The sequence below is a fragment of the Oreochromis aureus genome, linkage group 3 (assembly GCF_013358895.1).
Source record: "Oreochromis aureus strain Israel breed Guangdong linkage group 3, ZZ_aureus, whole genome shotgun sequence".
Classification (NCBI taxonomy): domain Eukaryota; kingdom Metazoa; phylum Chordata; class Actinopteri; order Cichliformes; family Cichlidae; genus Oreochromis; species Oreochromis aureus.
This window is the reverse complement of record NC_052944.1, coordinates 110,048,994-110,075,867: the sequence shown is the minus strand read 5'-3', so window position 1 is coordinate 110,075,867 and position 26,874 is coordinate 110,048,994. Positions and strand designations below refer to the sequence as shown.

General features: G+C 41.1%; 1 protein-coding gene across 1 annotated transcript in view; it reads right to left on the bottom strand.

Annotated features, from left to right (window-relative positions):
- Positions 1-24,481, bottom strand: part of LOC120435020 (protein NLRC3-like) — a 66,392-nt gene extending 41,911 nt beyond the window's left edge. Inside the window, exons 1-8 of the mRNA XM_039603749.1 lie at positions 24,442-24,481; positions 24,256-24,357; positions 22,565-22,675; positions 20,251-20,329; positions 19,903-20,089; positions 17,971-19,774; positions 7,969-8,142; positions 5,786-5,959 (exon numbers count right to left, since the gene is read on the bottom strand). Coding sequence (XP_039459683.1) covers positions 5,786-5,959; positions 7,969-8,142; positions 17,971-19,774; positions 19,903-20,089; positions 20,251-20,329; positions 22,565-22,675; positions 24,256-24,293 — 2,567 coding nt within the window. The 5' untranslated portion in view covers positions 24,294-24,357; positions 24,442-24,481. The remainder of the gene's footprint in view (positions 1-5,785; positions 5,960-7,968; positions 8,143-17,970; positions 19,775-19,902; positions 20,090-20,250; positions 20,330-22,564; positions 22,676-24,255; positions 24,358-24,441) is intronic.
- Between the last annotated feature and the right edge of the window lie 2,393 nt (positions 24,482-26,874).

Below are 26,874 nucleotides of genomic sequence, written 5' to 3'. Positions count from 1 at the left end.
CTTCTTACAATCCGGCAACAAATAAACTGCACTGCGAACAAAGTATATCAACAAAGAAAACATTTTTGTTTCATAATTTCTTCGTTATATTCCCTTACAAAGCTAGCTTTAACGCTTGAGTTTTCCTTTGTTCTTGCCGTCGCCTCGGCGCTGACCCAGACTTTCGCTCTGTAGTTGCTTAGTACTACAAAAATTCTAAATCTGTGATATATGATTGATAAACGTAAAGTTAACTGTATAAACGTGTTCAATGACTTTGTTACTTTTGATGATTGGAGAGCACCCGCTTCCATTCGCAAACGAAAACTTTAGACTCAGTTTGAATGCTCACGCGGCATGCCCACGTGACTGTACGTTGCACGGTCACCTAACTTTACGTTGCACGCGTACATGACTTTCCGTTTGTGCCTTGAATAATGAATAAGGCTACGTCCACACGCACCAGCGTATTTTTGAAACCGCTGATTTTTCTATGCGTTTGCACCTTTTGTCCACACCTAATGTATGTCTGGCCGTACATTGTGTTTGTATTTCAGGCACATTTCACGAAGCAGAACGCAGTCGTCAGAGATATATCCACGTGAACGCTGTGATACGTCTGACCTTCAGTCCGAAGAAGAAACCCAGACCAGTCTTAAAAGAAAGCACAAGTAAAACCTTTTTATTCCCAAACATATCTTTGATTGTTAAGAATTTATGATCTTGTCTTTTATACATATCTGTGGTGCTTGCATACTGCAATATCACCACATAATATAGTCCAAAAAGTGGAAGTTTGTAAACTTTTTAAAATGCAAAGCCGTGTACACTTGTGCACTTCAAAAATTCATTGTATACTGTACCTTCTTGCACGTCTCTGTTTCCTGTGTGTGTTGTTAGAAATCAAACTAACTTTAGGAAACAATATGCCAAAAGCATATTTACAATTACTTAGGACCGTTTTTAATTTCTTTTCTTTAGACCAAATCCCCTGTACACATATACGGACTCAGAGGATGAGCAGCCTACAAAAAAACTGTTTCCCCAGGCCCCTCGAGTGAAAATACCAGGTAATAAAATACTGTCTAGTGTCTGTGTACATATCTGTGTCTGACACGAGGAAACTTTTTGACAAGTTGTCTGTATTCTTAAATACTTAAAAATTATCTTTTCTAAACGGCCCTCACCACTCCGCAGTCTGCCCCCCAGCCCACTGATAGCAACCATCATAATGCCACACCCAGCTTCCGGCACCTTTCGCCACTCCGGCACAAGCCGACACAGCTTTGCGATCTCGCCAGCATGCAGAGTCTGATGTCTTCCCTATAGATGGTATGCTTTTAAAAAGTTTTAAAGCTGCATCACAATGTCATTGTACTCTTATCTAAAAAACCCCAATTTATACTCCTGAATGTCATCTTGTTGTGATTTTTTTTTTTTCTGTAGATTCCAGAGACTCTGTGAGGCCACTATTACAAGGCAAGTTTGAAAATCTTGGAATTTCACAGTTTACATGGTATAACAAATATATGTGACAGGCAAAAACTAGTAAACACTTTTAGCAGTTACAAGAACTAACAAATGAATATCCAACAAAAGGGAATAGAAATACATTGTACTGCCAATACTTTGGTTTATTCTTTGTATGACTTGAAAATCAGGCTTTAGGGAAAACTAAATGACATGTTTCTATCATCAATTACATGAAGTAAACACACAAGCACTTGCATACACATTTAAGACATGAGACACGCTAATTCCATCTCATAAAATGTGTCTATAGGTGAGACGCTTTGCGTTGATTGGTGCTGCTGGACCACACTGGAGGTGCGAGTCCGCCGTGTAATGGTTTATGCCATTACAAAGGAGCTGGCCTCTGTACTCAACTGGGCAGGGGAAAAACCAAGGACCAGACAAAGCAAAAAGGGCATTTAAAGAGACAGCGCTGTGCAGATGCATATTTGGTAAGTTTTAACATTTATTGTAGTTTTATGAGCCTAAAGTGAACAATAAAGGGATCAATTGATGTGCTGGGTGCGTTTCACATTTCCTATGTCTGTTTTTGGAATATTACTTTGTCTTTCTTAATAACAAGACTTTCATGTCCGGTTAATCTGGAGATGGAGTCTTTGGTCTTCGAAAGAGTGTTTTGTCCTCGGGTTGTACACTTTGTACAGCCCGAGGACCCCATGTTTTCTTTTTTTTTTTTTTTTTTTTTTTAAAGGATACACGGCACACCATGCTAAAACATATCACATTTTCAGCTTATAGCTCTTTGGGAATCAAATGCAGCAGTTTGCTGATTTCCGCCTGGTGACTTTCATGTTTATCAGCCTAGGAGTTTACATACTTTCTCCCTGCTGAAGACAATTAACAAGAGCTTATTCATGTGCTCTAATTCCCTTTTTTTGTCTTTGTTTTTTTTGTGTGTGTGTGTCTATTTTTTGTCCTAGATGGCCTGGCGCAGCAGGTAGAGCGAACTCTATGTCTGAGTTGGTCTTTGCTCAAGCAGTCCAGAAATGGCTCAGATATGCTCCAGATCGAATGCGGGTGGCGCGCAGGACGCACATCATCCATCCCCATCCCGGAGTAAATAATAAAAGTGACGTGAAACATAAAAATGTAAATAGGAAACTTTGTCTTTTAATAAAGTATTTTGCAAATGATACATGTCTATTGACCTTTTTGGTTTTTGTTTTTTTTTTTAAAAAAGCAACTGTACGAAAGAGGTGGAAAATCAATACCATAGCTCAACAGTGTTTCAATATCAGAATCTGACATTGTTTCAATGTCAACAGTGTTAGAAAATATAACGTAGAATCAATGTCAGGTTTCAACATTGATTCAACATCAAAACCTGACGTTGTTTCAACGTTAAAAATGGGTGCAAGAGTGATGTTGGGTCAACGTCACACTTCAACGTTGCTTCAATGACGTCGCCTGATATTGACTCAACATTGTTTCAATGTTTCCTTGCTATCTGGGTAAGCTTCCATTTCCAAATGTTAGCTGCTTCTTTCTGCCTCTTTGTCACACACACACACACACACAGACTGAAATGATTCACATATGGGCTCAAAATGTGGTCATAAATATTCTGTACTTGTAAATCAGTTTTGTACTTGTAAATCAGGATTTGTATGTGTAAAAAGAATTTGTGTGTGTAAAAAAGATTTGTATATGTAAAAAAGATTTGTGTTTGTAAAAAAGATTTGTGTGTGTAAAAAGAATTTGTGTGTGCATAAAAAAAGATTTGTGTGTGGACTTAGCCAAAAAAAAACCCTGCAAGTTACAAGTACAAATTTTGACCCTATTTTTCTTCCTTTCATCTGATTGGTCAATGTCATGTCAATCACAAATGTAACAATCCAATCAGAGAACAGATGGGTTTGGCTGTCGGAGGGGCACTTTTTTGAACTGCAGGTCCTTGAAGGGTAATACAGTTTGAAGCTGGAGGATCTCTATATAAATATCCGATAGCAGCTAGGTCCCCTAACTTTCAGCAGCTGTTGAAAGGATAAAGTTGTGGTATGTCAGTGGTTAGAAATACAATTATTACTTTAGGATTAGTTTAACACAAAGTCAGGGCTGACCCGGGACCATTGCTGTGAGTCACATTGCGCAGCATAAAAGTGCTTTCACATCAGACGCAGGATGTGCTGCTAATGCTAACTAAAAGCAAAGGATCCAGAATTTGTTGCGCTGGCTGCTGAGCTCTGTGGGTTTTTGCAGCAGCTCTACCTGTACTAGATGCACCTGCTCCTTGTCGTTTCTATCTCTGACTTTATGTCCTCTACAAGAATTTCTGTTTTTTTTGCTAGTTCTTCAAATGTTCAATAAAAACATGTATGCTAATTCATAACGAAGAAAGCTTTGTAATGAAGATGAAGAGGGGTGCTAAATCAACTGTAGCTATTTCATTTCCAAAACACTGCCCCCCCCCCCCGCAGCGCTGTTGAAAAGGCTGTGGAAGTCCCTGTATTAAGCACGTAGACCTGTGACACAAAAATCACCAAACTCGGACGACCACAGACTGTTTTCCTTCGTGGTTGGCATGTAAAAGGGCATTTATTCCCTTCAAAGACCTGCAGTTCAAAAAAAGCACCACTCCGACAGCCAAACACATCGGTTCTCTGATTGAATTGTTACATTTGTGATTGACATGACATTGACCAATCAGATGAAAGGAAGAAAAATAGGGTCAAAATTCGTACTTGTAACTTGCAGGGGGTTTTTTTTGGCTAAGTCCACATAAAAATCTTTTATTACGCACACACAAATTCTTTTTACACATACAAATCTTTTTTACACACACACAAATCTTTTTTACGCACACACAAATTCTTTTTACAGATACAAATCTTTTTTACACACACAAATCTTTTTTACACATACAAATCTTTTTTACACACACATTCTTTTTACACATACAAATCCTGATTTACAAGTACAAAACTGATTTAAGAGTACAAAATATTTATGACCACATTTTGAGCCCATATTCACAGCCTTGATTCATTTTTCTGTCGGTGTCACTGACTGTCACTGTGACTGTGGACATACAGCATGGGAAACATACACATGGCTGACACTTTATTAGGTACATAGTGGCCACTATCTCAGGTACAGTACACCTGTGACCTAATAAGAGGTATGTAAAGTTGTCTCTGTCCAAATATTTATGGACCTAACTGTAGGTATACTTTTAAAGAAACTCTCAACATGACTTATCAGTTATCATTAATGTTCCAGCAAACAGACTCCTTGGAGACCCCCTACATAAATATCCATGTACTATCCAGCTAGACTAGTGTGTCTGTCCCTGAAAATATTCCTGCATGTGTGATTGTTCATGTCTCATCTGCAGGAAACAAACAGGAATTGAGTGAAGGACACAGGAAATGTTTCCAGCTCCCTCCTCTATCAGACATTCTCTCCATACCTGAGAGTGTCCAGTCTCCAGCCTGGATCCTTCAGTCCAGCCGACAGCAGCTTCATTCCTGAGTCACCTGGATGATTGTAGCTCAGGTCCAGCTCTCTCAGATGGGAGGGGTTGGAGCTCAGAGCTGAGGCCAGAGAAGTACAGCCTTCCTCTGTGATCAGACAGCCTGACAGACTGCAGACACACAAAAATCTGTGAACTCTTCTCTATACAATTTTCTTCATTTTTTTTTCTTCTTTCAGAGAGATTTAACACCCAGATCATCCGTGCTTTGTGACACTGGAGAGGAAGAAGTCTCTCAATAGCAAAGGACCTGAAGCAGGACCAGGTTGAGGGAGGAAAAGCCATCCAAAGTTTTCTTCTTTTAGAAACTCTAAGCACCACAAGTAAGTCTGCACTCTGGGTCTGGCATTAGGATATGTGCTATATGAGGGAATATGGTTGTATAAGACTATATGTTGGAAGAAGGACTTTGATTTTCTGGAATTCACAGGGAACCGATGGAGAGAAAAAAAATGAGTTAATTTATGTTTCTCTTCCCTCTCAGTGCTCTTTCTGAGTGATTCATTTGAATGCCTTTAAGGGAGCTTTCAGAACAAACTCATAATGAATTACAGTAGTGTAGCCTCTAACTACCAAATGCATGTCACTGTTTTATGGAATAACTCAGATGTGATGTTACTAATTTTAGTAAACAACATAGTGTTCTTTACTATGCACAATAAATGAGACGTCTTAATCAAACATGACTTCTCAGAGTATTCATAGTCATTCAATATTCCACAAGAAAAATTATTTAAATGTTAGTTGTTTATGCAGTAATATTCAAATTTTAAATGATCATCATTAAAATAAAATCCTGACCTGAGATTTTCCAGTGCACAATACAGACTCTTTAGTCCAACAGACAAAAGCTTCACTCCTGTGTCCTTAACTTCATTCTTACTCAGGTCCAGCTCTCTCAGACTACAGGACTGACAGCTGAGAACTGAGGACAAAGCTTCACAGCTTCTCTCCGAGAGATCACAGTCGCTCAGTCTGAAAAATTAGAAACACACAGAACAATGAGGCAGTTGTTAAAGTGTATTCATGAAGCACTGAGGACTACTTAGCAATATTTATTCATGTTTATGGTGAGGTTTTCTCAGTAGACAAAAGGGTTTGTTCCCTACACCTGCGAATGACATTATTGAGTACGCGGCCTTCTTGGACGGTGTTCCACCTGGGGACTCTGTCATCCTACTTGGGGACTTCAATGCTCATGTCGGCAACTACATGAGACCTGGAGGGGTGTGATTGGGAGGAACGGCCTGCCACATCTGAACCCGAGTGGTATTCTGTTACTAGACACTTCTGAAAATTGCAGTTTGTCTATAACAAACACCATGTTTGAACATAATGATGTCCATAAGCGCACATGACACCAGGCCACCCAGGCCACAAGTCAGTGATTGGCTTTGTAATCATATCATCAGATCTGCAACTGTATTTTCAGAGATTAAGTCTGAATGGACCATGCTCAGGACCTCCATTTAACTTAGCTGGGTGGTGTCTACCACCAGAAGTAGTCCTCCTCTCAGGCTTGGTTAGCCTGTGGGACTTTGGAGGCAGTCGATTTGTCCTGTGCAATGCGGCTCGGGCGGTGATTGAATCAAAAACAATGATGCCATGGAGAAAGACTTTTGGAATGCCTCAAAGAGGTTCTTTTAAACCATCAGGGGACTCAGTTGGGCAAGGCGGTGACTCCACCTCCACTGTGTATAATGCGAACAGAGTGCTGCCAACATCAACTGAGGATATTGCTGGGCAGTGCAAGGAATACTTTAAGGACCTCCTTAATATTTCTGGCACATTTTCCATAGAGCAAGCAGAGTCTGGGGGGGTGGGGGTAACTGGTCCATCACCTGGGGTGTGGTTACTGAGGCAGTTAAGCAACCCCTTGGTGGCAGGCCCCTGGAATGTATAAGAATCACACTGAGTTCCTAAAGGCTCTGAAAGTTGTTTTGGTCTCTACAATTTCGTGTGGAGACCAGGGGCATTACCTTTAGAATAGCAGACCGGGTTAGTGGTTTCCATCTTTAAGACGTGGGACAGGAGGGTGTGCTCTAAGTGTAGGGGATCACACTCACACCTTTTTTGGGAAAGTCTATGTCAGGGTGCCTGAAAGGACAGTCTGTTCGTTAGTTAAACCTTGGTTACAGGAGGAACAATGCAATTTGCGGAACAATGGACTTGAATTTTACACTCTTGAAGACACTTGAGGGTGCATGAGAATTTGCCCAACCAGTCTAGAAGTGTTTTGTAAACTTGGAGAAGGCATTCGACTGTGTCCCTTGGAGTATTGTGTGAGAGATGCTTTGGGAGAATGGGGTGTTTGGCCCATTTGATCCTTATAGCCAGCAATAAGGTGGACTCGTTCCCGGTGGGTGTTGATTTCTACCAGCAACCCCCGCTCCAATGAGGATAAGCAGGAGAGAATTAATGGATGGGTGCTAAATCAACTGTAGTTATTTCAAAGCATTACCAAAATATGGCCATTTAATGTGATTTATAAATATATTTTTTATAGTGCTACAATACAAAGGATGAAGTTGAACTTAGTTGTGTAAAATATTCAATTTGCTAATTTTGTCATTACACAAAAAAAGGAAGTCACTTGATCCAACCTGAGAGTTTCCAGTTTACAATATGGACTCTCCACTGCAACGGACAGCTTCTTTATTCCTGAATCCTGCAAGCCATTGGTACTCAGGTCCAGCTCTTTCAGACTAGAGGACTGGAAGCTGAGAATGCAGGACAGAGCTTCACAACTTCTCTGTGAGAGGTTACAGCCATTCAGTCTGACAAAAAAAAAGAGAATACATGGCACATACGTGCATTCATGACACAATGAGAACTTACAATATGAAGCTTTGGAACAGACTTTGATCTCTTCTGTTAAATATGCATAACAATTTAAAAAGAAAAGTGTCAACATTTATAGGTTAAGGGTTAATTTTTTCAACAAACACACACACGCACACAAAAAGAAAGGCACTTGATCTGACCTTAGAGTTTCCAGTTTAAAATGTGGACTCTTCAACCCAGCAGACAAACGCTTCACCCCTGAATCCTTCAGCTTGTTGTTACTCAGGTCCAGCTCTCTCAGACTAGAGGACTGGGAGCTGAGAACTGAAGACAGAGGTTCACAGCTTCTCTCGGAGAGGTTACAGAAACTGAGTCTGAAAAATATATTTGTGATAAATAGTTTTATAGCGACGGCACTCTATTTCACTCTTCTGTACCACCTTTAGAAGTCTGTCCAGCCAACAAGCATGTGAAACGAGAGCAAAACTAGGCACTTTTCTTTCAAAAGAGATGTTTAATGAAACTTAAAATTAACATAGCCAGACTCTGTCAAAAAACAGTGTTGACTCCAGCTTATCTCCAACCCCCCCCCCACACACACACACACACACAACCACACAACCACATAATTACAGTGTGCCGGAAGCCCAAAATACCAAAAAGTGCATTAGAATTTCACATTTCTATATTCTATGCCTTTAACATAACAGCATTTGTGAATTTACATGTGTCAGGAGATTTCCTGTATTGCAACTCAGGTTAGAATAAAAACACTCAGACAGGTTTAACGTGTAATATGTCCCTCCGGTTTAACATGAAATAATATTTTTAACAACGAGATTGTATAGTTACCCTTTTTGTTACCATTTTATCAGTACCAATGAACTAGCATTTAAATGGCTCTTACAATTAGTGTGATTGTAAAAAGCCTGCTACAATATATGAAAATACAGTATATAAAGCATAACAGAGGTCGTGAATTTCTAACCAACTTGAAAGCCAACTGTATGACTCCATTTATTCTTTAATATAGCCTTAACTCTCATAAAGGTTACTTTGATCTGGTTTCAGTTAGCGTTTGACAATTCCCAACACCACTGGCTTACATGCAGCTTCAAACTATGAGATGTTTTACAAATAGCTATAGATACTCTCTGCTGGATCTCTGACTTTGGATTCATCACTCCATCAGACCAGTTGCCAATAATTATCAGTACAGTTCTTGTGTAATATAAATGCATCCCTCAATGTCAGGTCTTAAGTGGAAATTGTTCTATTTCTTAAGAACATGGTTTTCAAATACTGTCAATTTTCTAGTTTTTATGACTGCCACTTCATCTTTTGTCCTCCACTTGTTTTCACCAAAACTAAAGCTAAAATTTTTGACCACAGGTACAAAGTAAAGGTAATTAATGCTGATGTATGCTGTCATAGGTGCTTATTTTTATTTTTGTTTATATTCATTTTGTAATAGTTGATAATTGTCAGCTACTGGTCGACCATAAGCTGTGTCTGGGTACTTTAATAAGGGTTATAACTGCAAATCTTCCAGAAATACTGAAATTGTAGTCCTTGTTCCATTAGTACCTTCTTGGACTGGCTCAACGTGGCACGACTCCTTTTCCATTATATTCAAATTCCACCTAATGTGAGGTTGTCATAGCAATGCGGCCGAATGTCTCAAGACGTAATATAATAATAATAATAATAATGATGTGTATGTGTTTCACTGTAGGGAAATATTGTGATAGAATATGGGTAAAAGGCGTGTGCGCAGTGCTTTTGTTTTCATACACACATGGCGGAAAAACCATGGCAGGGACGGAGAATGAGAAGGGCGAAAGCGGATTTTTGAATGAAACGGATGAACGAGAATGGGTTTGTAAAAACTGCTGCAACTTCAGTGGTGTGGAATTGGTTTAGCTTTCGTCCATCAGATACACAACAAAGCACTATTTTTGGTAGGGCATGCTAGCGGGCCGTCGTTATTACCGTGTTTTGGGGAAAATGCGGCACACTTAAAATCAATCCTTTGATTTTTCTGAAAATTGACAGTGCCCCTTGTAATCCCGTGTGCCTTATGTATGAATTCTGGTTGTGTTTACTGACCTCGAAAAGATTTTATGTGGCACACGGCACTCGAAAATCTGTCAAATGTTTTAGTACGACTTTGCTAAGCTACAAACCCGTACCACTTGATGGATTGTCAGAGCTATCGGCTATCGTAGGCAGGAGCGTCACGGAGTGATACGTACTGTGCTTCAACATAATATTACCGTATTGCATGTGTATGACCTCACTTTAACTTTTGTGGATATTATACATGGTTATCCTGGGTATATGTTGCCCAATTTCCATTGGAAATGTCTTTTGGTTAAAGTGTCAGCAAGGAATTTGCATTTGCACTGCTAAATTTTTATATAACTTTAATGTATATAAAAAACAGCTGCCTGTTTAAGTGAAAATGCATTGACGTTTTGTTTTTTTTGCACTAATAAAGCTGTGGAGTTGTAAAGTATTTTGTCTAGTGTCAATTATATCGTCAGTTATATCGTTATCACAAATTTTCAAATGTATATCGTGATAAATATTTTTGGTCATATCGCCCTGCTCTACCACTAACAGCCTTTGATTAGATGATCTCAGGCTGCAAGAGGGAGTGTGAGGTTCTAAGAGATCAGAAATATAGGCAGGAGCATCATGATTCAAAGCTTTAAAAGTCAGTACTAAGATTTTTTTTTTTTTTTTTTGCCTGTCCCGTTTGGTTCTTTTGCCATCAGAATTATTGTCTAAAGGCGAAGAAAGATGCCCAACGGATTTACTTTACCAAATGGACCATCCCAGCCTTGCTGTAATGGTCTATTTGATTCACCTTGTATTGTTTTTTTTATTATTTTTTTTATTTTCACTTGCTAGATACGGGACAGACTTGAATGAGGAAAACAAAAGGGAGAAAGAAAGAGGGGGAAAAAACAGCGGAGAAGAGGGACGGGGATAAAGGGCAAAAAACAAAAACCAACAAAATAAGCAGACAAAAAATACATATATCAATCACCTGGATCACCTGTTGAGAAAGAAAAAAGAAAACAAGCAGAAGAAAACGAGAGCAATAGAATAAACAACATCACGATGATCTATGGGAATATAACAGTAAATACTAAATATTAAACATTATTGTACAGCACGTAAGATCGACAGCGCACAGTGTGCTTTGAGGTAGGAGCCAAAAAGGGTGTAGTTTGTGTGTGTGATCACCCGTGTGTACACCTGTGAGCATGGACGCGCTTGTTTTTAAAAGGTTCCTTCATGTAATGATCTGTTAGAGGGTGTGGGGGGCCACTGCCCCGACCTCCAGGGCATGAAGCAGGTATGGAGGAGATCAAAACTCCAGACATCCAGAGGCCCTCAGAACAAAAGAGACCAAGGAAGACCAACAGAGGGGCAGCCGTGCCACTATCCCAGAAAGAGCTGAGGAGAGTCCCAGATGAGGCGTCACTCAGCAGCCTCGGAGCAGAAGCCAGAGGGGGTTGCAGTGACGTGCCCGTGAGCTCCGGCGGCAGCCAGAGTGACCGAGCCCCAGGCCGAGAGGCCGAGGGCACCCCACCCCTGAAGTGGCCCGAGCGAGCCCCAGGCTCCAGGCCCCGACAAGCAGCCACCAAGGAGTGAGCCGGTGTGTACCTGGACGCCCATCCCCGGACACAAAGAACCACCAACGCACCGATGTCTGAGGGCGTCTGCCATTGGCAGGGGAAGTGGTGGGGGGAGATAGGCCTCCATACCCTGGAGGGCCTGAGATGTCCCCAGAGAGGTGGCGTCTGATACCCAACCTGACATATAGACACATACATACAGGCACACACAGATACAAACATCCATTCCCACCCTCATGCTTTCATATGCAATTGCTCAACACTCAACCAACGTGGAGACAGACATAGAGAGACTGTACACACAATCACACTCCCCAACCGTACTCTAAGAACCGGGACTAGGTACCCTTGCCCCTGGAGGGGGAATCTGCACCCAGACCCAGGTGGTGTTACCCTTTTCCCTGCAGTGGGGAGAAGCAGACCGCCCCGACTCCGCAGCAGCAGGGAGGCCCCACATTCCAGACCCCAGTCGGACAGCCAACTCCTCCTCCTAGCCCCCCGCTCCAGCAGGCCGCAGAGAACGGGGGTGTGAGAAGACTCCAAACCTCCCTCCGCCCGCTCATATGTAGTGTTGATGCATGTGTGTTCTAAGGTGCATTTAAAACCCAGGAGGGCATGGAGCTACCTGCCAGAGAGCAGCAGGTAAGTGCATAGCCCCTCCTGCTAGCCCTCAATGTCTACGTGTATTTAAAATTGAGAGGTGGGCAACGACGCCAGGGGTGAGGTGTACACCCTGATGGTCTTTTGGAGTCCGTGTAGTGTGCCCACCCCCAAGATCCTATATGTATGTGTTATGAGAGTGTGAGTAATGTGAATGTCTAAGTTGTGAGATAAAATTGAGGCACAGGCAGCCAGAAGGGGACAGAGGGGGGATGCCTCCCTGCACCCTGGTGACCACCTTTACCCCAAGGCCCTGCATGTGTGGGTGATTGTGGTGGAGCGGGAAGAGGGAGGCAGCTGGAGATGGGGAGGGAAGGAAGGGAGGGCAGTGACCCCTCCCTGGGGCCAGCTCCCCCGCTGACCCCAGTAGGCACCCCCATACTCTGCAACCCGCCAGGGAAAGGGGGCCCAGGCCCATCTGGACCGGGGCCCAGTACTAAGATTTTAAAATGAATTCTAAAATGTACTGAAAGCCAGTGTAATGAGCGTAAAACTGGTGTAATGTGCTCTCTTTTTCGTGTCTTTGTTAAAAGCCTTGCTGCAGCATTCTGGACTGACTGGAGACGGTCAAGATTCTTTTTGCTCAAACAAAGAAAAAGACTGTTACAATAATCTATGCGAGAAGAAATAAAAGCATGATTCATCATTTCTAACTCGGATTTAGAAAAGTTTGGAGATATTTCTTAGCTGAAAAAGTCAGTTCCTAATTAAATGTCTAGAGTGTGGCTCTAGAGACATGGCAGAATCAAGATCCAAGAGAACCAAGATGCTGTTTGTTTATAGATATCTGGCTGTCAGGGGCAATAATTAATGTTTCTGACTTCTCAGACTTCAACTGCAAGTAGTTGTCTCCAAGCCACTGTTAAACAGAAGCTAAACATTTTATTAACCCTTTAAGACCTACCATAGAACCAAAGAGCTTATCTTTATATTTTTACATGCTGTAGTGCCATTTTTGGGAGCATTTCAAGTTGCTATACATCAATAAATGGTAAATGGAAGGGTTAGGTGGACTGATTCTTATATAGCGCTTTTCTACTCTCCCGGAGTACTCAAAGCTATACAACATGCCTCATTCACCCATTCACACAAGCGCAACTAATAAACATCTACACACATTCACACTCCGATGAATGCATCGGAGGGCAATTTGGGGTTAATATCTTGCCCAAGGACATTTGGCATGCAGACTGGGGAAGCCAGGAATCGAACCACCAACCTTCCAATCAGTAGCTGATCTGCTCTACCGCCTGAACCACAGCCACCCCAACCACAGCCACCCCAATACAACCGTTATAGCCCAAATTTTAATAATATGTATGCAATGAGTTCATAGTAACTACATAAATTGCAAAAAAAGGGCAATAAAGTACAAAAAAACTGAAAATTGTTTTTGTTTTTCCATATATTTCTAGTTAGAGAAATTTAAGAGGTTTATCCCTCAAAACTGTAAATACAAAAAAGTTGCACAAAATAGTTTCCAATAGGAAATTTATTTTGAGTGTCTTCATAGTTTTATTTTTGAGAAACACCAATTTTTATACACTGCTGGAAAAACGAAAATAAATTTTATAATCCAAATTTGCAAAAAAAAAAAAAAAATATTTCCAGCGGTGCAATTTGAGTTCTAAGCATCCCAGAAACTATTCAGAAAAGCATAAAGTCAAACATGGTAAATGGTAAATGGCCTGTATTTGTATAACGCTTTACTAGTCCCTAAGGACCCAAAAGCGCTTTACACATCCAGTCATCCACCCATTCACACACACATTCACACACTGGTGATGGCAAGCTACATAGAGATTGACAGACCATGTGACTTTCGCGCATTGCTTTGTGGGTACCTGTGGCAACAAAATCAAAACACTGCATCAAGCGCTAGTATTTCCAGCACCGGTAATCATTAATTCTGCGGTTTTAATCCATACTTGCGTTTTATTTGCCCCAAAAACAGTTATGTACAAAACGACGGACAACACGGCAGGTCCGTACAAAGACAGACTTGACGAAAAGGCAAAAAAAATCAAAGGAAAAAATCAAAGTAGTGAAAGGGTCAGACCCATACGAGCAAGGACATGCTGCCCAACTTTCATCACGCACATATTTATTATTATATGGTCCTAAGTTTTAGTGCATACACTCACAAAATGTTTAGTAACTTCAGACCCCTGCAACAAGTCCAGGTCCAGTTTACTTTGGTGATTTGGACTATTCCATTTCACAGCTGTTGTTATTTTTTTTCCCTTTATCTCCTGTACAGGCCAACCCAATCTATTTATCGTTTCAGGTTGTAGTATTACACAACATTTTCAGATCTAATAGAAATAAAATGAGTGTTTCGTAATTCATTCAATTTATTGTCTTCATTTATAACTGGCATTATTGTTTCATTCTATTATAGAATCTTACAAGAAAGAGGCAAAATTGTATTCCATTATGCTTTATTAGCTGCTTCGGTAAAAAAAACAAATCAACAATGCAAAAAAAAACAAAAAACATTGCAAAACAACATACTGGAAAACAGTTATTCATCACTTGACTGCTTCAATACAACACTTGGGCACATACGTGCGGGACGTTTCGTGGCTGTTTTGATATCGCTCTCTCTTATACGGTTAAATCTGGCTGTGGTAGCAGCTTTAAACTCGGTATGACCCAGGTTGATAGAGGGTGCCCAGTCTGGATTGCATTGCAGCATTTTGTAGGCTGGTTTTCCTACAAAACACAACAAACATTAGCCCGCAAAGCCACAGTGAACAAAGCAGCATAGTGCAACGAATTCAAATCAATATAAATCAATATAAATCAATATAAGACTTATTTGTAACCTACACCAGCAATTATGTTATGATCAATTACGTAATAACTACAACAGAAGACTTACCTTTGTGGAAATGCTTGGAGCAGACTAACATGTGAGCTGGAGTGTTCTGAGACGTTATATTTGGTTTTCGAATGGCTGCAATCCAGGCCATCCGTTGGCTCTTTGTTACTTCGGAAACATGGCTTAAACAATTTCTCTTCCACGACGTAATCCGATAACAACCGATCTCTTTACCCGTCGGCTTCCTGTGGCTGTCATGCGACCGGCTATTGCAGTTAATAATACAACAGCCTCTTGCCATTTTTTGTGTTTCTTTTTATCGCTGTGTGACTGTTTTCATGTGAAAGCCTGTGTGCGCTCGTACCTCTTGCCACGCGTTCCCAGAATCCTTTGGGGTTTTACCCCTGAATGACGTCACATTTTCAATCTCTATTGTAGCCACAGCCACCCTGCGGCGCACTGACAGAGGCGAGGCTGCCGGACACTGGCGCCACCGGGCCCTCTGACCACCACCAGTAGGCAACGGGTGAAGTGTCTTGCCCAAGGACACGACGACCAAGATTGTCCAAGCTGGGGCTCGAACTGGTAACCTTCCGATTACAAGGTGAACTCCCAACTCTTGAGCCACGATCGCAAAAAATGACTTTGAAAAACACCAGTATAGGCTTATAAGGCCCCGAAGGTAAAACACTACATTTCCCACGGAAATTACATCACTTCCAGTTTCGGGCAAGTAATGGCGGACATGCGATAGTTCGCGCTGACATCTATTCCAATGTAGGAAGTGTTTTGAACAGCTGATAGGATCGGCAAAGCGTGTTTCGGGAATATTATGTTTTTGTTGCTGCAAGTGCTTTTTATGCAATTTTTGCAAAGCTTTATGTGGAAGGAAACCTTGACCTAGGGCAAGCTGATGGGATAAGATGTAAGTACAACTCCTCCGGTTTCATATGCAAAAAACAAAAAAATCATTGCGCCAGCTTACGTGGTTCCGGTTCTACAGGGATTTAAAAATAGTTACGCAAAACAGAGCGTGCCCGCTCCGACCGGTTTTAAAGGGTTAAAGAGGACAGTTTATGGACTTCCATCAGCTTAAAAGAGCAGAGAGGTGATAAGACACATCAGGGAACTGCCTAATTACAAGTCCTACGGGTGACATGTACAGGAGAAAAATAATCGGTCACAGAACTGAACCCTGTGGGACCCATCATGTCAGGTCCTTAGAGTGTGACATAAACTGATTTGCAAAGACAATAAAAGACCTGCTGGAAAGGGATGACTGAAACCACTCCAGAGCGAGACCGGACACACCGACTATGTGCCGGAGCCTGTTAATCAGGACGTTATGGTCAACGGTATCAAAGGCAGATGTTAAGTCCAGCAAAACCATGACTGTGGATGCTCTGGAGACAGCTGACATCATAATGTCACTAGAGACCTTAATTAATCCGGTTTCTGTTGAGTGACACTTACGGAAACCCGACTGAAATTTGTCAGAGATTTCATGTTTTTCTAAAAAAGCGGTAAGTTGATGTGCAACTACTTTTTCCAGAATTTTTGACAGTAATGGGAGCTTAGAGATAGGCCTATAATTCTTAAGTTGTGTTGTATCCAAACTGCTCTTTTTTAATATGGGCTCAACAACAGCATGCTCACAGAACCTAGGGACCACACCTGTTGAAAGAGAGGCATTGCATATTTCTACAATAGGGAGGCCAATGAGAGAGAGAGCATTTTTTAAACAGCACAGCAGGTAGAATGTCATTTGGACAAGTGGTGATTTTCATTTTATCCAGCAAAAGTGAAAGGTCATGTATGGTCACTGGGTTAAACACTGACAGTAAATGAAGGGGAGGTGGACCAGAGACACAAACAGACGGTATTGAAGAACCAATGCTCATATGGACATTATTAACTGTATCCACAAAGAAGTTTAGAAAGTCATCACTCTCAGATATAGAGGACACGGGTACTCGGTGGTCCACGGGGGAAAAATAGAGTTCATGGTTTCGAACAGTACTTTGGAATTTCTCTTGTTTGATGAGATCACCTGAGAAAAATATTCTGAGCTAGCTGATTTAATGGTTTCGTGCAGGGAAACCCAAAGTTCCCTAAGGTGGAGCCTGTGAATATAAGATTAGTTGATTTCCAAAGGCATTCTGCTTTCCTACAGTCTTTTGACTTTCCTTATGTCATCGTTTATCCACGGATGAGCTCTTTTTGGGGCAGCAATGACAGTTTTTAAAGGTGCCACCAAATTTAATATCTCCAAACAATGGCTATTAAAACACTGCGTAGCAACATCAGCATCAGTGCAGCCCCTGATCACATGAGGATCCAATAAATCATAAAACTTCAGCGCAACATCCTGATTTATGAACCGCTTACTGAACAAGAGATTGGATGGTGGTGTGTACAGAGGGAAGCTGAGGTTAGAAATAATACAAGAGTGGTCACTCACTTGTATGTCACAAGTGACACAAAGATGAGTTATGTCTAAGCCAAGAGAAAACATAAGGTCCAAGGTGTGGCCTTTAACGTGAGTGGGACTAGAGACATGCTGAATACAACTAAAAGAGTCTGTAATGGATAAAAATGTCAGAGGCCATGCTACAGGTAAGATCATCCACATGCAGGTTGAAATCGCAGATCATCAAGACTTTCTTCAGTTTAATAATGGAGGATAAAAAGTCTGTGAAAACCTGGATAAAAATACCAGCGGAGCCGGGAGGTCAATAGATTAAAACACAGTAAAATATATTGAACTGACCTTAAGAAGTTGTGACTCAAAGGAAGGGAAAGTCTCAGAGTCCAAAGCTCTGCAGGATAAACTGTCCCGGAAAACAGTGGCAAGTCCACCACGACGGTCCAAACGCGGAGTCCCGATGAAGTGACAGCCGACCGAATAAACATGACAGGAATGCCACAACAAAGGTGGACATCGACAGTATACCTGCTGCTCACTCAGTAGGTATATGCCACACTTTGTTAATTACACATGAAAATTATGTTTTAAGTAGAATTTTTTTTTTTTTCCAAAATAAAGCTATGATCACATATTTCCTTACAGAGCTTTGTTGGAGGCTTTGACCACTGGCAGCAGCCACAGAAGAGCCTCCTCTGAAGCAGAGTATTTCTTCAGGTCAAACACATCCAGATCTTTTTCTGATGACAGTAAGATGAAGACCAGAGCTGACCACTGAGCAGGAGACAGTTTATCTGTGGAGAGACTTCCTGATCTCAGGGACTGTTGGATCTCCTCCACTAGAGAACGATCATTCAGTTCATTTAGACAGTGGAACAGATTGATGCTTTTCTCTGCAGACAGATTCTCATTGAGCTTCTTCTTGATGTACTGGACTGTCTCCTGATTGTCCTGTGAGCTACTTCCTGTCAGTGTCAGCAGACCTCGAAGGAGATCAGGACTGGTCTGCAGTGAAAGACCCAGGAGGAAGCGGAGGAACAAGTCCAGGTGTCCATTTGGACTCTGTAAGGCCTTGTTCACAGCACTCTGGTGGAGAGATTTTAAACTCTTTTTCTTTTTAAATAATTTAGACTTCTGGGAGGTTGTTTGTTGTTCTTCCAGCAGATTGACTCCAGAGTTGATGAAGGTCAGATGGACATGAAGAGCAGCCAGAAACTCCTGAACACTCAGATGGATGAAGCAGAACACCTTGTCCTGGTACAGTCCTCTCTCCTCTTTAAAGATCTGTGTGAACACTCCTGAGTACACTGAGGCTGCTCTGATATCGATGCCACACTCTGTCAGGTCTGATTCATAGAAGATCAGGTTTCCTTTCTGCAGCTGATCAAAAGCCAGTTTTCCCAGAGACTCAATCATCCTCCTGCTCTCTGGACTCCAGTGTGGATCTGTCTCAGCTCCTCCATCATACTTGACCTTCTTCACTTTGGCCTGAACCACCAGGAAGTGGATGTACATCTCAGTCAGGGTCTTGGGCAGCTGTCCTCCCTCTCTGGTTTCCAGCACATCCTCCAGAACTGTAGCAGTGATCCAGCAGAAGACTGGGATGTGGCACATGATGTGGAGGCTTCGTGATGTCTTGATGTGGGAGATGATCCTGCTGGCCTGCTCCTCATCTCTGAATCTCTTCCTGAAGTACTCCTCCTTCTGTGGGTCAGTGAATCCTCTGACCTCTGTCACCATGCTAACACAGTCAGGAGGGATCTGATTGGCTGCTGCAGGTCGTGTGGTTATCCAGAGGTGAGCAGAGGGAAGCAGTTTCCCCCTGATGAGGTTTATCAGCAGCACATCCACTGAGGTGGACTTTCTAGGGTCAGTTAGGATTGTAGTTTTGTGGAAGTCCAGAGGAAGTCGACACTCATCCAGACCATCAAAGATGAACACAACCTGGAAGTCTTCAAAGCTGCAGATTCCTGCTTCTTTGGTTTCAGTAAAGAAGTGATGAACAAGTTCCACCAAGCTGAACTTTTCCTCTTTCAGCACATTCAGCTCTCTGAAAGTGAATGGAATTATGAACTGGATGTCCTGGTTGGCTTTGTCTTCAGCCCAGTCCAGGGTGTATTTCTGTGTTAAGACTGTTTTCCCAATGCCAGCCACTCCCTTTGTCAGCACTGTTCTGATTGGTTCATCTCTTCCAGGTGAGGCTTTAAAGATGTCTTCTTGTCTGATTGTTGTTTCTGGTCTGTCTGGTTTCCTGGATGCTGTTTCAATCTGTCTGACCTCATGTTCATCATTGACCTCTGCAGTCCCTCCCTCTGTGATGTAGAGCTCTGTGTAGATCTGATTCAGAAGGGTTGGGCTTCCTGCTTTAGCGATGCCCTCAAACACACACTGGAACTTCTTCTTCAGGGTGGATTTAAGGTTACGATGACAAACTGCAGCTTGAAGTTCTGAATGAGAAGAAAAATAAACACTCAATTCCAAAAAGAACTAATCTTTAAAACATGTTGCTCCATCTTCCATCTCTGGAAAATGTTCATTTATCCAGCAGCTTAAATCTTTAGATAAATCCTCTTACTGCTCTGCAGACGGTCAGCCAGCTCCTCCTGCTTCATTCTCCTCAGGAAGTCTACTGTGATCTTCACAAATGCCTCTCTGCTGCTGCTCCTCTGACTCTCTAAGCATTCTGGGTAATCTGGACTCAGAACCTTCTGGATCTTCTTCAGCTCGTTCTTCACAAAAGTGATGATGTTGTCCTCCAGCAGCTGGAACAGAATATTTATGAATGAGCCAATCAGACTGAAATCATGGAGCCAAACATCAGATCCATGTTGGACACACTGACAATCCACTGGTCTACAAAGAGCAGCATGGAGATGACTGTGAACAGAATAGATGTAACAGTAGTTGTTGTACATGTACAGACCATAAATATGGAGTCCAGCTGTGTTTGATGCTGATGGGCAGACTGACCACTGGGAACCTCTGAGCTTTCCTGGTCCACTCTGTTGAGGAATCATGGAGAATTAGTTCAAGGACAGATTAGTGATCCCGCCAGTAATATTTTGGCAAACAGGTTTAGGTGACTACTCATAGTTTTAAATGTTCACAGTTCAACTGATCCCATAGAGAATCAATTGTTCAGTTTTGTGTTTTCAGTTTGCTCTGCTTTGCTCTGCTGAGCATCAATGATCAGGGAGCTTTGGAGCTTTGGAGCTTTGGAGTCAGAAGTTTTTAAACCTTTAAATTTGATCTCAGATACATTAGAAATCTGATGCTTTACAGACCTAAACCTCAAGCATTACCTCAAACACTTGAGATCTAATTAAGATCACTGGGAGGGGTAATGCAGGTACACAACACAATGTCTTCCAACTAAATACCAAAGTTATCCCTCCGAGACACTGTTAGTTCCTTTCTCAGCTCAACAACTTTGGATCAAATAGATGATTCTGGTTTCCAGATTTTATCTTCTGCTGTTTCAGACTAGACTACACAGCTGCTAATTAGCTCTATCTCAGCTGTTTCCAAATAGTCAACCATATATTTTATTACAACAATTATTATGTTAGTTAGTAAATGAATCAAGACTCCTGATTCACACCAACTGTCAGAATCCTGGAAGCACAGGCATAACAGGAGGAGTGGCAGCATTCTTCTGCTCTAGCTTATTAGTCAACCAAAGACCCATTTTTAATTTATTAGCTTAGCTGTGTCCACCATAGATGGAAGACACAAAAACCTATTTTATTTGTTGACCGTTGTCCACCTGGCCCTTGCCCAGAGTTTCTGTATGACTTCTCAGACTTTTTATCTGATTTAGCACTCAATTCAGATAAAATAGGCCTTGTAGGTAACTTTAACATGTATGTACTTAATGAAAATGACAGCCTCAACAAGGAATTTAATCTGTTACTAGACTCAATTGGCTTCTCTCAAAATGTAAAATAACCCACCCACCACTTTAATCACACTCTAGATCTTGTTTTAACATATGGCATAGAAACTGAACATTTAACAGTGTGTCCTGAAAACCCTCTGCTGTGTCATCAGTGCAATGTAGGCTACGGCTTGAGAGGAATTGCTTCTTGGAGCTCTACCAGGGGCCCACAGCACCTGGACTTATTTAGAAGAAAAGAGATGCCCAAAAACAAACCACAGGGCCAAAGCTCACATACAAGGTTCATGCTTCAAATTGGCTATTCTAAATCTTTTATTCATGTAAATTCTGTGAGTGCCTTATTCAGTAAAAACTGTAACATTTCAATTTTGTTTTTTTGCCTTTTTCTGTTATTATTCCCTGATTACACTCTTATAGTATAGAGTAGCCAAAAAAAGACTACCAGATGTGGAAAGAAGTAGTAATCCTGAAAAGAGGGTCAAAAGCACACAGCCACAGCTGATTTTATGACACTTTTACAGCTAAAGTAACAAAATAATTCCAGGTGGCCTGTTTAATATTATAGGGGATAAAGGGTTAAATAACTTGACAATGACTCTGATCTGAATGTACAAAACAAAATCCCCATATGCTTTTATCTAAAGCTCACATATACAAAGCAGCTTTACAGAGGTCGTCATGACTAACACATGCTGCCTTTGACAGCTGTTTGACATGTCCGCCATCTTACTCTAGAACTTTCTCAGTTTCCTCTCCACCTTAAAAGTTTGGCTAACTTTAAGCTGTTCATCTGCAGTGGACTTCATCACCACACCAAGGGCCACACCAGGATCAGCACACAAAATAACAGAGTGATGCTGGTCTCTGCAGCAGCCACCAGCTAACTCAACTCAGCAAGTCAAACATCAGCCTGTGTGGACAGATGGATGCTTGAAGCCTCCAAACATTTACATGGAAAAGCTTCAAATTTCTCTTTCTGTCAACAGTTCAGTGAGCAGAAGATGAACTGATCTCCAAAAGGCTCAAAGTCAGAGAGGAAACTTTCTTTTCTACATTTTAGCAGATTACAGTTTGAGTTTTTTTGATGGATTTAAAAGTAAAAAGTAAAAGTGAAATCTGTGCAGCAAAGTTAGTGTTACCTCCTCCAACGTCCTCCAACATACAGCGCAACATGACTGATTCCTGTTTGCTGAAGTGGATTTTCAGTTGTTTAGAAACCAAAGGCTTGTTTTTAAGAAACAGTTTAAATGGGATTAAGGGAATGATGTGTTTGTACTGCAGTTTATATCCAACAGCATCAAGCAGTTAAATCAAAGAGTTCATCTTACTAACAGCTCACCTCTCTTCAGCAGACAGAGCCTGGACTTTAAAATTAATGGGTTCTTCTTTAGACCAGTCACTCTTTAAGGACACACAGCTGGGTCCAGGTCCAGCAGATCTCCCATAGATCCTATTAGACAGAAACATTTTTTATTTGCAGCCACAGAAACTGATGAATACACTGAAGGCTGATTTCAACCAGACAAAGGGTCTGTTCCTCTTCAATGTAAAAGCCATGCATTTTTAAACATAACTGAATCAGCTGCATAAATACAGAGCACATATGTCACAGCCTGTGGGTGTTGCATGCCAGGCTGAATGATGCTCTCTTAAACTGATGCTTCACAGAAACTTTGTTAGAGATGTGGTAAGACACCACAGGAGCTAGGAACAAAAACCAAAATATTACCACCATAAAATGAAACTACTACAGTAACGCACATTTCTTCTTTCTGTTGTACACTGCTATTGATGTGCTTGTAGTTGTGACAGAAATGAACATTTTACTTGTATTTAATGAAGGAAATTTTTTAATTGAAGCAGGATATGTTGAATTGCTCGCAATGTTGACAGATGTGTGATAACAAACATGGTTTTGTATCTACTGGGTTTTTCACCTATCTGCCTGTTCATTGAGTGAAATCCAGCTAAACACCTGGGGTAGATGCATTCTGGAGGAAGATTTCTTTTCACATATTTAATCATATCACATTAGTTATAGTAATATCACTTTCTCACTTTACTATAGTAAGAGCACTCCTGTCACTAGTTCACATGCATGTGGAAAGTTAACACACTGAGGCCATTGTAATGGCTCACTGGGTGTGTTGCATGCTATTGTTAGATTTTCCACAAAAGCATCAATCCCCTTCAAGTGGGAAAGCTGCACAAAGTTAATCTCTGAACCCGTGACACATTTCTTCTGCACACACGAGAACTATAACATGACATCAACTTAACTGTTTATGTCATATTTATCATTCAGATTGTCTCTCATAGCTCAACTCCCACATAACACATCAAATGAGGTTGCACGTAATGACACTACTACAGCTCACCTGATCCTCTATGTGAAGTCACTAGCTAACAACTAACATGAATTAATTATAATTAATGAATTAGAAACATGAATAAACCCTGTGCCGCCGTCAGTCAGTACTTACTAACACCGCATTGAATTTACCATCATAGCTAACATCACTGCAGACTTCTGCCTGAACCAAGACCTGCCAAAGCCACGCACTCATATGATTGTATTTATACTATATTTCAAAGGACTTTCACTTTGAAAGGGATCCATCTCCTTTTTCTAGTTCGTGTCAGTCTTGTTTAATTTTCACAGGAGAAGCTGGATAATACAACAGTGTGCTAAATCATAAAGCATGTCTTCATCCAAAGCAACAATAAGACAGGAAACGTGATCATATCATTGAGACGCTGTTGATATTTCATGAATGAATACACAGATGTTAATTACATTTAGATTAACATCAACACAACAAGGACAATAAAAGTAGGAAATATCCACAAAATAGGGACTTCTCATCATAAAACTTCAACAGTAATTTTTATTTTAAACAAAAACTAAAAACACTTCAAACTGAGTCTGAAGGTTCTTTGATTGCTTCCCCTACAGAGATACAGTTTAGAGTCCAGGAAACAACATCAAGCAGTTAATTTAAATCAGATGAACTGACATTAACGATTCACCTCTCTGCAGCAGACCCCTCATGGACTTTAAAATTCATTAAATGTTCATTGGACCCGTCACTCTGTAAGGACACAGAGATGGGTGGAGGTCCAGGTGGGTTCCTGTGAATAATGATGGAGCAGTGATGTGAGTGCTGAGCTGTGACATGGAGAAGAGTCATGGACAGTTAGAGATGGTCATCTCACCTCTGAGCTTTGGTCTGGCTCTCATGTTCCCCACACAGAGTGCTTTTAGAGGAGGGACTCCTCCTCTCTGTCCTCACACTGATCCATGCTGCTCAATTCAGCTCACACACACTTTCTACCTTCACCTGCAGAGGAAACACAAATCATTCATGTGCACATCAACTGAAATCCTCCTTTCCATCATGTGTGCTGTCCAAATATCAGCTGCTTCTTTTCTGCTTCATCTCGGTGTCAGCTGAGAGAATGACAAACCCACTATGTGTCAACATTTGATGGATGATGACACAGAAATGTGAAATGATATTGACCTAAATCTGTCCTGGTGATAAAGAGAAGCTTTGATGAGTTGTGACTGTCTGAGGTGTTACTGGGATGTTGAAACACTGGGGCTATTTTCAATGGATAACAGCAGCTGTTTAAAGTTACTGAGTGTATTTGACAGTAAAGTGAATGTAAATGTGAGACACTGTGTGCTCACAGCTAAAGGCTGCAGTCAGCTGTGTGTCTTTCACACTATGATCCTTTAATAAACACTCAGAGCTCCATGTTGATGAAGCAGTCATGTGTGAGCTTTTGTGCTGACATGTTGGAAGTGTAAGTTCAGCTTTTACAGGCTTCCTGTTTCATATTACACTTCCTCCTCACAGTCGGCCGCATTTCACAGCTGCAACTACGTTTCCTGAAGACAATCCACAGATGGCTGAAAGTGAAGCATCACTCAAGTTACAGCTAGAATAAATAATCATTTACAAAGTGTGCTGCTCTCTCTGTAACCATCTGACCATCAACTAACTCTGTGGTGCTCTCATTCATAAAGTGCTCAAATACATTTTTAACTTGTGTCTATAAGAGCTCTTAGTGCTAGCTAAGCGTTAGTGCTCTGCAGGTGTATATTAATCATATATTAAGTATATTATGTACATACATACATACATACATACACACACACACACACATATATATATATATATATATATATATATATATATATATATATATATATATATATATATATATATATATATATATATATATATATATATATATGTATGTATATGTGTGTGTGTATATACACACACACACACACACACACACACACACATACATATGTGTGTGTGTGTGTGTGTGTGTGTGTATGTGTATACATACTCCACTTTACCTCCACATTATTGTTATTGATATTTATATTTAAAAAAGTGCAATACTGTAAATTTCTGCTGCTCATTCCTGTGCAATATCCCATCTGCCCTCCCGTCATATTTCTTTTCAAGATTTTCTTATTTAATCACTAGTGTACATATATTTATATTTATAGATACATATATATTTAGTCATCTTTTCTCTTTTACCACGTCTCTCTAATATTTTGCTCTTTACTATTTTTCTATTTATTTTTGTGTTTTTTTACTTTATTTTATTATATTTTCTGTCACTTTGCAATTGCGTGAACTGTGTATAGAGAGCGACGGTACTGATTGGTGAGTGACGATAATTTGCGCACCAATTCCTCTGACATCGTCTTATCAATCGTTATTTTACTATGCGAACATGACAAGTGAAATCTCCCGCAAGAAGCTTAAACATGTGAGAGGTTGATCGCGCAGAGAATCGCTGAGCGTTATGTGAGTGCGTGTGTAAAGGCAGCAGGATATATATTTTAGTTCTGCTGAGCCAAATAAGACCGGTCAGGGTGAAGAAGTGACAGCCAAAGAAAAGCCAACCACAAAACGGAAAAGTTAGGACAAATCAGACTATGAGGGAAAAAGAAAGCTCAGCTTTATGGTTTCATGGACAAAAGAATTTCCGTGGCTGCAATATGACAAGCTAAATAACCAGGGGTGCACATAAGTGGTCCGCAGCTGCGCATTCGCTGTCAAAATAATTAACGCGCACAAGATAAGAAGTTGCAACGCGCGTTTGTGTCCATAAGATTTTGTGGAGGAGGACAGACATTTGTTTAGAACTCTTAAAGATGTCGAAGAAGCTCCTTTAAGCAATTACTTTGGTGTTCCTCCACCTCCAAAGAAATGTCAGAAGGAGTCCGAACCACAAAAGAAGCGCGTATTCTCTGAAAAGTGGTTGCAGGAGGTGAGCTGGCTTCAAACAAATGATGAACGCACAGAGATTTGGTGCAGAATGTGCCGTGAAAATCCCACTCTAGCGGAGAAAAACAGCCTTTTATATGGACGCAAACGCGCGTTGCAACTTCGTATCTGGTGCGCGTCTTTTTATTTTGACAGCGAATGCGCACCTGCGGACCACTTATGTGCACCCGTGTAAATAACATAATGTTCTGCCGGGTGTGTTGTTGGTTTCCCTCGATTTCTGAGTCGACAAGCGCCTTTGTTACTGGGACCACTGGACCACTGGTTACTGGATTTTAAGAAAAGGCCCCCATTAGAACCCATGAGAAATGCAAGAAATGGATTATTG